We start from the raw sequence: 12,007 nt of genomic DNA, 5'->3' as shown, positions 1-12,007 counted from the left end.
AGTAATTATCTTTAACAAAAAATAAAACCATATTTTTAGTTTTTTATTTGTTCGTTGAAATAAAATAAACATTAACAGAAATAAAATCAAATGTAAACATATTTTAATTGTCGAGGCAAAATATCTCAAATGTTCTGTTTAACTTGAAGTACTAAAATAACTAAAACTGAAATATAATTAAGACATTTAAAAATAGTTTTTAACTAATTTTATTTTAAAAACTTTTATCAAAATCTAAAACAATATGTAAATGGAAAATATGAAAAATAAATTGTAAGAATATAACGTCTCGTACCTTGGTTTGTTGTCTTCAAAGGCTGAACGCTGGTCAGGCCATTTGGATAAATGTTGAATGGTCGACTGGCCTTATTTTTAAAAACAATCTAATAGAGATATACAAAAGAGTGTATTTCAGAAAGCTTTGAAAAAATCATTACCTCAAATTTAGGTAACACTTTATTTTAACGTGATGTAGTTGCACGTTACAACATGTACTTGCTATAGTAATAACGGTAAATTATGCATAATTACAAGTAACTAAACCAAACCCTAACCCTAAGTTCATGTAGTTAATTAATTTTACTCAGTACTTAAGTACTGACTATTTGAGTAAGTTCACTGTAACCACATCACCTTAAAATAAAGTGTAACCCAAATTTAATTGTTTAACAATAAGTTCAACACTTTAAAGTCAGCATTGAATTGAATTTGAATCTTGAATCATTTGTTCACACAAATTTGTCACAATATAGATGAAAAGATCCACGATTTTGAATATCAAGATGAACTGTCAGTTATCTCTCACCGAATAGTAATTTCCAACTCTCTTTATTGAAATGCAAAAGAGTAACCAACATATTCTTTCTCTTTTTCTGCTCCATGAAAGAAATACAGGTTTGGAACAACATAAAGGTGAAGAGATTTACATTTATACATTTGGCAGACGCTTATACCCAAAGTGACTTACATTTCATTTTTCTTGCTTTCCCTGGGAATCGAACCCATGAACCTTGCATTGCTAGTGCCATGCTCTACTGTTATGAGAACGTTTATGGGATAATATTTATATGGATTTTGGTATTTTCCCACCTGAAAAGAATTGCCCACTCTGGTTACTTGATGATTAATAAATACTTACTAAATAAACTGCTAAATATTATGTTTTCTAATACATTTATTTCATGCACGGACTGCTTCTGGCAGCACGGCGCCAAACAAAGCCCCAAAAATGTATTGAAATTGAAACGGTGTTGCTCGCCAGTTGCCCGTAAGTAAAGGATAATGTACATCCAGCCGGTTGTTATCTCAGAATAAACAATGACAGGGTGATCAGGACCCCAACGCGAAGGGGGTTTATTCTGAGATAACAACCGGGTAGATGTACCTTATCCTGCTTATTACACAGTTATTCCACATAAGTAAATAATTAAACACGAAATATTGATCCAAATCTAAATATTATTAGGTCTTTAAAGGCAAAACTTCCACGGAGAGAGCAAGTTTAAACTAGACGGACATTTAAGAGATACGGTATACAGTCATGACACTTATTACACAGCATTCGCCACATTAATAATTATGGGGATTAGAGATATTGATTTGAGATTAAACTGTTTTAAAATCGTACCTGTTTGTTATCTTGTAATCCAAAAGTGTAAAAAACAATCGTCGCAAAATGGCGGCAGCGTTTGTATGAAACGAGAGAGCGAGTCCACGATACTGGATGGCATAATTAAATAACTACACAAAATATTGATTCGACTGAATTTTTATATTTTATTAGCTCACCAAACGCAAAACTTCCACAATGAAAAACCGTTCCTAGCGAGTGTATAGCGCTGCTGACTTCAGTGACCCGGATGAGCCTGCGTTATCTGCTTTAAGCGGTTTATATCGGGGCGCGATTGACCAATCAGAATCAAGTATTCCACAAAACCATGTAATAACTTTTTTTAATGAATTAATATTAGAGATTGTGACATGTGGACCACAAAATCAGTCACATGGGTCATTTTTTTGTACATTTATTTTCTTTGCACATCTGAAAGCGGAATAAATAATCTTTCCATTGATGTATGGTTTGTTAGGATAGGACAATATTTGGTCGAGATACGACTATTGTAAATCTGGAATCTGAGGGTGCAAAAAATTGAAACATTGAGAAAATCTCCTTTAAAGTTGTTCATTTATGTTGGCGATTGTGCTGCATTCACTCACAAAAATACATGTTTTATATATTTACGGTAGGAAATTTACTAAATATCTTCATGGAACATGATCTTTACTTAATATCCTAATGATTTTTGGCATAAAAGAAAAATCGATAATTTTGACCCATACAATGTATTGTTGGCTATTGCCACAGATATACCCGTGCGACTCGAGACTGGAGACGTGATCCAGGGTCACATATACACACGATCATCAAATCGCAGCTGTTGTGATGTAACCGTTTCGTACCTGAAACTTATCTCCCACTTCCCCTCTGAGCTCTGGACCCATCAGCATTTTGCCGGTGGTTTTCTTCTCAGTGAAGGTCTTGTCTGTGTACTCGACGAAAGCCACCTTCTTATAAACCGCACCCAAGCGCTGAGGACCTTTCCTGAACCACTCAGATTCTGCTGCTGATGCCTTTAAAGGCCTGAAACATGCAAATCACCATTAGTTTCAGTGAGTTTCACATTCACTCGTCTCAGGACATGCTCACAGTCGTACCGGTTGCCGCTTTTAGATGAGTAGTCCCAGTCTATCTCCTCCGCAGCGATGTAATGGACCCACACTTTAGGTCTTCCCTTGGCGCTCGAGCGAAGCACGGATACAGGGCCTCCTTGCTTGAACACTATGGAGAACATGTTGTCTTCATCCTCCTCCGGCTCATTCTCATCAGAATGTACGACATATCGTTTGTCTGGGATTGGGACCGCCAAAGGTTCAGGGCAGTCCTCAACAGTGAAGAATGCATTCATACCAGCTGGAGAGGAGGATTAAATTGAACATTAGAGAAAAATTCAAACAAAGTCTTGATGTTGTTTCAGGCTCTACTAGAACAGGTTTTCCTGTTTGAATGTTGATTATTTTCCTCATATTCTCCATTGTTGCGGCTCCTCTCTTCCCAGTCTGTCAGTAACGCTCTGTTTACTTCCTGTCTCTATGAAGCCCCTCCTTCTGAAAAGCACACTGTGCTCTGATTGGTCAGCTGGAGCAGTGTGTTGTGATTGGTCGAGCGCTTCGAGTGTGTTTGGGAAATGTCCCGCCCCTTACCATAACCGCCAGTTTAACACACTACTAACTAACTCAACCAGGCCCCGCCCCTTTATTCTGCGCATTAATTATTATAATGAGGAATATTGTGACGTGTTCGTTCCCGGAAGAAACTCAAGACTACAGTGGAGGCGTTTCAGGGAATTATGAAACATCAAATTTCGCTCTTTCACTTAAACATCCAGACAATGTATAACGTAACTGGCCACAAGTATGATCTTTTATTCTTCTGAAGACGTCACATGTCTCATCAGTAACGATAACCCAGCATGCCTCCTATTCCTAATGAAGCTTTTTGTGCATAATCACTAAGATGTAGTTTACTTTATCTCTTTTATTGTCTTTTAACTTTTGAAGCTCTCTCTAGCCGAACATGTTGCAAAAGTTACACTATACCATTAGATTAAGATTTCTTAATGCTTTTCAAAGTCTTTTCTGCTCACCAAGGCTGCATTAATTTGATCAAAAATACAATAAAATCAGTAAAATTGTGAAAAATTATTACAATTCAAAATAATTTGTTTCTATGTGAATATATTGTAAAATATAATTTTATTCCTGTGATCAAAGCTGAATTTTCAGCATCATTACTCCAGTCTTCTGTGTCACATGATCCTTCACAAATCACTCTAATATGATGATTTGATGCTCAAGACAAATTTATGATTATTATCAATGTTGAAAACAATTGTGCTGCTTGCTTCATATTTCTGTGGAAAATGTAATGTACATCACCCACTTCACCTCATCGACATTGCCTTTATTTTATCCTACAAAGTACTGATGATATTCGGATGAGAATTATTACAGTAAAATTCAAAACTGTGCATATTCAAAACCTTGTACATCATGTTATTGAAAGAGTCTTACCGGTCTGATGAGAGTGGATCTTGCAAGAGATCAGAAACTTCCCGATAGCGGACGGCTTCATCAGGGCCGTAGTGAAGGTCATGGGGGTCATCTCCACGGTTACTCGCTTGTGGTCGAACACCTTCAGGGTGTGTCCTTCAAACTGGATGCTGTGGATCTCTGGGGTGGAGCCGAGACCAATAAGATGCCAGGACACCGGCGGGCTCTTCTGGCACACGGTTAGACCTGATGAAACACGAGCAGAGATACAGAATACGTTTGAGAATTACAACATGTAAAGTATAATAGAGGTCGACCGATAGTGGATTTCACCGATACCAATATTTAGGTTTGACCGATAACCAATTATTAAACCGATATTTTTTTAAATGGATACTGGATTAAAAACTAACATAACACTCCAAGTAAAACAGTGCTGAACTGAAATGTGCTAAATATATTAATATGAATATATTAAAATGAGAAGTTCTACAGAAAATAATTTAAACATTAAAATATTACAGGTCAAATTTGTGTCTCTTTAGCTATAACCTAGAAACCTATGTACATTTTCATATAGGTAACACTTTGCAAATCCCATTTGTTAATGAGGATGTATTATAGCTTTCATGAACTATATGCATTATGCAATATACAATATACGTTTTTACTGCATGTATTAATATTTGAGCAATACAATTGTACCTTGAATTTCAAATGTATAACTAAATGTTAAAATTAACAAACGAATAATACTTCTACAACATTTATTAACCTTAGTTAATGGATTCTTATTGTAAATTTTTTACCATTTCATATAAATCCAAAGAGTCATGCTTAAAGATGGCCATATTTAAATATCTGCAAAGGCCAGAGCATTACAATTACATAAATGTAGACGTATATTACATGTATAGTCTTTCACTTTATTTGCTTATATATTATGGGCACTTGATGATTATCTAATCAAAATAATATGTATTGTAGTGATAAAAAAAGAACTGAAATCGAATGCGTTTCTGATTTGTTTGTTTCTGTCGGCTGCATGAACATATTGTTGAGAAAGCACCGGAAAAACTATCGGTGTTGATTTTTGATCGGCAAAACCGATGAATCGGTCGACCTCTAAAGTATAACATGTCAACTCAAAACAGTTAAATATTATCTATCCTGTTAAGAATTTGTTCACCCCAGTAACAAAAATAAGAATGCATAAAAATGAAAAGAAATGTTTTCTATGTGAATTTATAGTAAACTTTAATATTCCTGTGATCAAAGCTGAATTTTCAGCATCATTACTCCAGTCTTCAGTGTCACATGATCCTTCAGAAATCACTCTAATATAGTGCTCATTTATTGATGCTCATTTATTAATAATGGTTCTTATTATTACAGATATTGTAAACTGTTTTTGTTGCTTACGGTTTTTATGGATACTGCACTTTTTCAGCATTCTTTGATGTATAGAAAGTTCAAAAGAAATATTTTGTAACATTATAAAAATCTACTCTACTGTCACTTTTGATCAACTGAATGCATCTTTTTGGTGAATACAATTATTTAATTTCGTTTAAAAAAATTTTCTATTTACCTCACAATTTTTTCAATTCAAAACCGCTGAACACAACTGTTTTCGACATTGCTGAAGGATCATGTGACACTGAAGACTGGAGTAATGATGCTGAAAATTCAGCTTTGATCACAGGAATAAATACAATTTACTACATATTCACATGGAACATTTAAATATATTTCACAAATTTTGTTTTTTTATTTGAATAAATACAGTCTTCATTCAAAAACATTTAAAAAAAATCTTAATTATTCCAAACTTTTGACCAGTAGTGTAAGAAGTAATTTGTCACCTGGTAATGTAGAGTTGATGTATCCATTGATGGTGTGGTACTGGGTTGGACTGGGTGTTTTCTTCAGTTTGTCTGCTCTGCCCACTTCCTGGTACCAGCTCTTACTCTCATCGAAGACAGCGAGAAACAAAATAAACTCTTTTGCCTTCCGCTGTCTCTCCTCCGTCAGAGCCTCTGAAAGAGTCAAATGTTACAGGACATGTCCTGTCCAAATCCTCAGTGGTTAAAGAGGACCTATTATGCCCTTTTATTTTTATGTATTTTTATTATGCCATGTTGTTTTTGTGCTATTCTAGAACAGGTTTTCCTGCTTGAATGTTGATTATTCTCCTCATATTCTCCATTGTTGCGGCTCCTCTCTTCCCAGTCTGTCAGTAACGCTCTGTTTACTTCCTGTCTCTATGAAGCCCCTCCTTCTGAAAAGCACACTGTGCTCTGATTGGTCGGCTGGATCAGTGTGTTGTGATTGGTCGAGCGCTTCGAGTGTGTTTGGGAAATGTCCCGCCCTTTACCATAACCACCAGTTTAACACACTACTAACTAACTCAACCAGGCCCCGCCCCTTTATTCTGCGCATTAATTATTTAAATGAGGAATATTGTGACGTGTTCGTTCCCGGAAGAAACTCAAGACTACAATGGAGGCGTTTCAGGGAGTTCAGAAACTTTGGAGTGACTTTGCAGAGCTTTTTCACACTAAAGAAAGCTGAACATGTAAAAAAGCATAATTGGACCCCTTTAAACTGATATTTTACTATTAAAAAAATAGATATGTTTGACACATCTCAACAGAGAACGTCATAATCATTTGTTAACAAACAAATATTCATGACTTCAATGAGCTCATTGTTTCAGCCTTTAATTATTACATTGTTTAAATTAATACATTTTAAGCTAACTGTGATTTTGTATATGTACATTTCTGAAATACATAATTAGACAGTCACCTCTGATAACAGATCGTTCTCTAAATTGTAATATGGACTCATGCATTTTCTGTAAAGCTGCTTTGAAACGATGAAACGATGCCATTGTGAAAAGCGCTATATAAATAAATGTGAATTCAATTGAATTGAAGGAACAGAGTCACACCTGTTTAAAAAAAAGCATTTAAAGCTCCAATATGTAGGAATTTTGTAATAAAATTTCCAAAAATAACTTGCACAGTGTGATATATTTCCTCCAGTTGTGTACTCACAATATCTCAAAAGTCTCCAAAGATTTTTTATTTCAGAGAAATTCCGATTTTAAATAACTGGCCGTCCCGGAAAAGAAATGTCGCGCCTCAGTGACGCAATATCCCTTTTTTCCGGTGTGGACCATGTGATAGGATATTCCACCACACCGGATTTTTTTTTTTTTTTTTTTTTTTTTACAACAACTTTATTGAGGTTTTTTTTTCTTATCACAATAAACAATAAAGACGTCTGACAAAGAATAAAAAAAGAATAAAATAAAAAATATGACCCAACACACCGGAATATCGCATGGTCAAATGCGGAAGTGGTGGTTAAAGCGTTATAGCCATAGACTGTATGGTTATAGCTGTTATGGATCACGAACTGTTTGGCGAGTATGGAAGTGCCAACAAAACGAAAGTGTCCATATTCGGATACACTCAGACTGTGTGACAAACGGAGGAATAAAACCCAGATAAATATCGGCAGGCGTTTTCGAGATGGAGAGAGCTGCGCGTCAATCTTGGACTTGACCGAGACTCTGGTCTCGCGAGTGTATTGATAGACAGGTAAGACATGCAACTGTCAATAAAAGCACTTATAAACAAAGTTATATTGCTCTTTGTACTTTGGTAAGGCTTTTTATCACGTGTGGTGACCGAGCTTATGGCAGTACAATTAAATACAATCGGATATGATGTTAAAAAAATATATTTAGTCATTACTTGCAAATGTTCGTTCAAATTTACTTTTAGATATTGGTTTGAACACGTTACACAACACGGCATTAACCATAAAAACGTAAAACTGGACAACATTAACCAAACAAATCATTTGACAAATAGCTGTATGTTGTAACGGGATAATATAGCATAACATTTCACGTTCCTTGCAGTTCATTAATTATGATGAAATAAAATAATACGATCAGACATACAGGTAATACAAAAACGAATAAATTACCTCATCCGTGATCATGATTCATTAATTCCATTTAGATACATCGCTAGATGGTGAAAACGCATTAAAAAAAAACGACATCTCCCATCGTCACCTCCTTCATAGCGTCATCAAGCTTCGCCTTTGTTATTGTTGAAACTGCGCCCTCTTGTGGTCAAATACCAAAGTCGCATACTGGAGCTTTAAACTGATATTATACTTCTAAATTGATATGTTTGACACACACAAACAGAACATAGTCGCACCTGTTTTACAGATCAGCAGAGCCCCGACGAGTCCGCTGTTGAAGTCTCGCACGATGTCGACCTGCGAGGAGTAGATGTAGGTGAGGCACTCCGGGTCTGATGTGGTTGGTCCGGAGTTGGGGGAAATGTCCCAAACGTACTTATAGTATCCGCCAGGAGGCACTGCATCATCCGCTCTCTCCTGAACAGAACTGGAGTCCTCGTACCCCGCGCCTGAAAAGCAGAAGGATGTTGAGGTTTATCTTGACACGCTATGGGTTTTTAAACCGGCCAGGATATTGCTTTCATTTTGCTTTCATTTTCCTGGGTAAGCCCAGACTTACCATATTTATGCAACTGTCAAAAGGGAAATCACATGTTCTTTAAGCACTCCTGGAATTTATTAGCATCTCCAGTGTTACAAAACAAATTCCAGAATTCCAAATGGAATCTATAATGATGCTTTGAATTCATTCCAGGCACTGTTTTCCCGATGCTGTGAAAGTTAATTGTGCAGTCTGGAATTAATTATCCTCCTTTATGCTTTTTAACTACTCCTTCCTTAAAGGGATATTTCAAAAAGTAAGAATAAATTCTGATGCTTGTAGATCTTCATAACAGTATAGCAGACTACTTAAAAAACAAAAAAAAATGCATATAAATATCAATTCTCACTATATCTCCAATAATATGTTTTAGTAAGATGATACTGAAAGGGATTTTTCCCCGCTGGAAAGATGAATGTGTCTTTAAATTGGGTCATTTATGTAGTAGAAATGTGAAATTATTATAGAAGTTGGTGCCTTCTAGACTGAGAAAAGCCTGAAAATGTAGTTTTGGCTCATGTGGATGAAAGACTACAACTCCCAGAATGCACTTGCTTCACTGCCCTACGAGGACACGCCCAAGCCACGCCTACCGGTTACAGAAGGCAGTATCGGGAGAAATGACACAGCTAGGCTACTAGTCGACTCGAAACTGAAAAGACGGCGTTTTATCGTGAGATCCCCCTATGGGCGGGTTGATCACATGTGGAACGAGCTCCTCCTACTGGCTGGAGTCTCTCGCCTCTGGATAAACGAGCCTCTGATGAGCTAAATGACGATTTTTGCGTCATCTGAGTTTTTTTCCAGACACACAATACAGAAATCTCTCGTCTCAGGGGCACATGAGGGAGGGAAGCACAGTCACTTGAGAATACTACCGGGTTTCTACCGATACAAAGCTAATCAGTGAAGTATCCCTTTAATTTGTCCCTGTTCTAGCTTCTTACGATGGCTAGCACTAGCACTTCTCACGTTTATTCCCTCTTTAAGATGAATCACTTGTTGTATTCCTCAATTGTAAGTCGCTCTGGATAAAAGTGTCTGCAAATGTCTACTGAATTCCAAGAAGATGAATGCGAATCCGCAGCACATTCATTCAGATTTACCTTCCGATTGTTTCCAGTACGGAACGCCGATGGGAGAAATGCTGAAAGACTGTGAGGCGAAGTTTTTGAAGTGCACCACAACCCTGTCGTTCACCACTGTCCTGATGGTCGGGCCTTGAATACCTGGAACAGAAATAAATTAACATTCTGTCCAAGTTAATTCAAAACATCTTAATGTTTTTCATGAGAAGCAAGGGTTTATACTGACCAGCCCATGGAGGTTTTGACTTTGGTGTTGTAAAAGTGGAATCGGTGTATTCTGTATATACAGCCTTGGTGTATTTCTGCACACCAGATGCAAATTTCCTGTTAAAAATGAATAAACTGTAACTACCCATCTATACAATACAACACAATACAATGCAATACAACACAGGGGTTAGGGTTAGGCACTTAGATGTGATGGGTAAGGTTAGAGTAAGCGGCTAGAGATTGCATTGAGTCAATGAAAGTCCTCATAAAGATAGATGTACAAGAATATGTGTGTGTGTGTGTGTGCATGCATGCATGTTTTATCGTACGTAGGAACCGTTTGTGTTATTTTATCATTTATGTTAGTGATGACCCGTGAAGGGAATATGGATGAAAATCAGCCTTTGGGTAAATCTGGTACAAAATGCATGAAATGGAAACATTTATGTTAAAAATTGTACATGGTCCCTTTTCAAATAAATGAATAAACTAAGCTTAACTAATGTAATTATACCAGATATGGTCTTTTGATATTCCAGTGTTGACTTCTAGTAACAGAATGTTCTATGCCTCATAAAGGATTATCTATTGCAAGAGATATGCATATTCAGCGAATGATCCGCTGCGGTTTCACACTAATGAACTGTTATCACACTCTGTTCTAAAAACACCAAATCAAAGATGTTTGTTCAGACCGCATGCACTATTCATAGATTGAAAATCACTACTAGAATATATCAAATAAAAAATAAAAAGTAGGCTTCAAACGATCAATCAAGCTATTAACTTATAATTAGAGACTTTGTTCACTTTTGGTTATGCTCTGTTTAACTGGGAGCGTAATTGAATTTTGGACAGTCCTCAAAGTTTTTTGCCTTTGAATGTTTCTGGACTGAGTCCATGTCAACTAATGAAAAGATAAAACTCTTTCTTCAAAGCTGTTTCCTTATTATACTGACATTATGCTTTATGGTCACATTCCAGTTCACTCTCTGTTGTGTTTTTGAGAACACTGTGTAAAAATGTTCATAAAAGATGCATGGTTTATGATCAAACTAGTGCATGTATTTGTTATGTGTGCATGATGATAGTAAAAGTGCCCACCTCTGGTTTGCAGAAGGATCTGTTGTGTCTGTAAACACATATTCCCACTTGGTTTCCACTGCTGCGATGAAGAAGTCTAGAGTCTTCGCCAGGACACTGGAAGACTTCAGACACGCTGTGAGGAAGAGGAGGAACGGCACGACCTTCATCACTGGAGCTCAAGTTAGACACACGCTGACTGAATGTGATGCTGGGATGCTGTCAGGACTCATATAACTGAGAAGTGTTTAGGGAGGAGCTTAGAAAGAGAGAGACTGAGTAATGATGAGGCTTTGAGTCATAGGAAGAATGATGTAAGAAGAGAAAGAAAGGATGATGGATTGCGGTGTGTAGGGTTTTGTAAATTCCTATTTTTACCGCATGAAAAGCAGAAATAGCACTACAAAATAGTCTTCATATTTACTTCATATTTAGTTACATTATCACTGGAAACAATTTTAAAGCAGAGGTTCTTCATTTTTCTTCGCCCAGGACCAACAATATTTTGTTTTTATCTGAAACCCACATTTACAAAACCACAAATCCATGCTTTTTGGCTAAAAATAACTCCAACATTGGAAAATACAGATATTATGAAATATCTATTTTAAATTGAATGAAACTATTACAGAAACCACAGAATATGGAAGTCTTAGTTGTGGCTGATTATCAAGTTTTTCCAAGGAAAGTTTCTGAAAGTAATTGTTTTAGGTATTGACACATAAATTGAATGTGTTTTCTTATAGGCTAGACCTATGTGGCATAAACTATGACAACCATAGTAAAGTAAAGCTTTGTAGAAAGAAAACATCTGACTAAACAGTACTAATAGGTTATATACTTTTTGTGAATAATAGTTTCTATTCCGTTCTCTTTATGACTTAATCAGTGTTGAAGAACTACTTTTCCTCCAGTTCTGAAAGAACTTTCGTTGGGTTTTATTTTAATTTAATTGGTAAATAAT

General features: G+C 36.3%; 1 protein-coding gene across 2 annotated transcripts in view; it reads right to left on the bottom strand.

The window, feature by feature from the left end:
• The window catches only part of f8 (coagulation factor VIII, procoagulant component), a 31,115-nt gene extending 19,833 nt beyond the window's left edge, over positions 1 to 11,282 (bottom strand). For both annotated transcript variants that reach the window (XM_081382567.1, XM_081382568.1), the window contains exons 1-9: positions 11,065 to 11,282; positions 9,977 to 10,074; positions 9,769 to 9,891; positions 8,358 to 8,570; positions 5,976 to 6,149; positions 4,132 to 4,356; positions 2,716 to 2,971; positions 2,461 to 2,641; positions 296 to 383 (exon numbers count right to left, since the gene is read on the bottom strand). In XM_081382567.1, coding sequence (XP_081238693.1) covers positions 296 to 383; positions 2,461 to 2,641; positions 2,716 to 2,971; positions 4,132 to 4,356; positions 5,976 to 6,149; positions 8,358 to 8,570; positions 9,769 to 9,891; positions 9,977 to 10,074; positions 11,065 to 11,213 — 1,507 coding nt within the window. In that variant the 5' untranslated portion in view covers positions 11,214 to 11,282. The remainder of the gene's footprint in view (positions 1 to 295; positions 384 to 2,460; positions 2,642 to 2,715; positions 2,972 to 4,131; positions 4,357 to 5,975; positions 6,150 to 8,357; positions 8,571 to 9,768; positions 9,892 to 9,976; positions 10,075 to 11,064) is intronic.
• Positions 11,283 to 12,007: the final 725 nt, after the last annotated feature.

This window comes from Scardinius erythrophthalmus, assembly GCF_964197995.2.
Source record: "Scardinius erythrophthalmus genome assembly, chromosome: 13".
Lineage (NCBI taxonomy): Eukaryota > Metazoa > Chordata > Actinopteri > Cypriniformes > Leuciscidae > Scardinius > Scardinius erythrophthalmus.
This window is presented reverse-complemented; position numbering and strand designations above follow the sequence as displayed.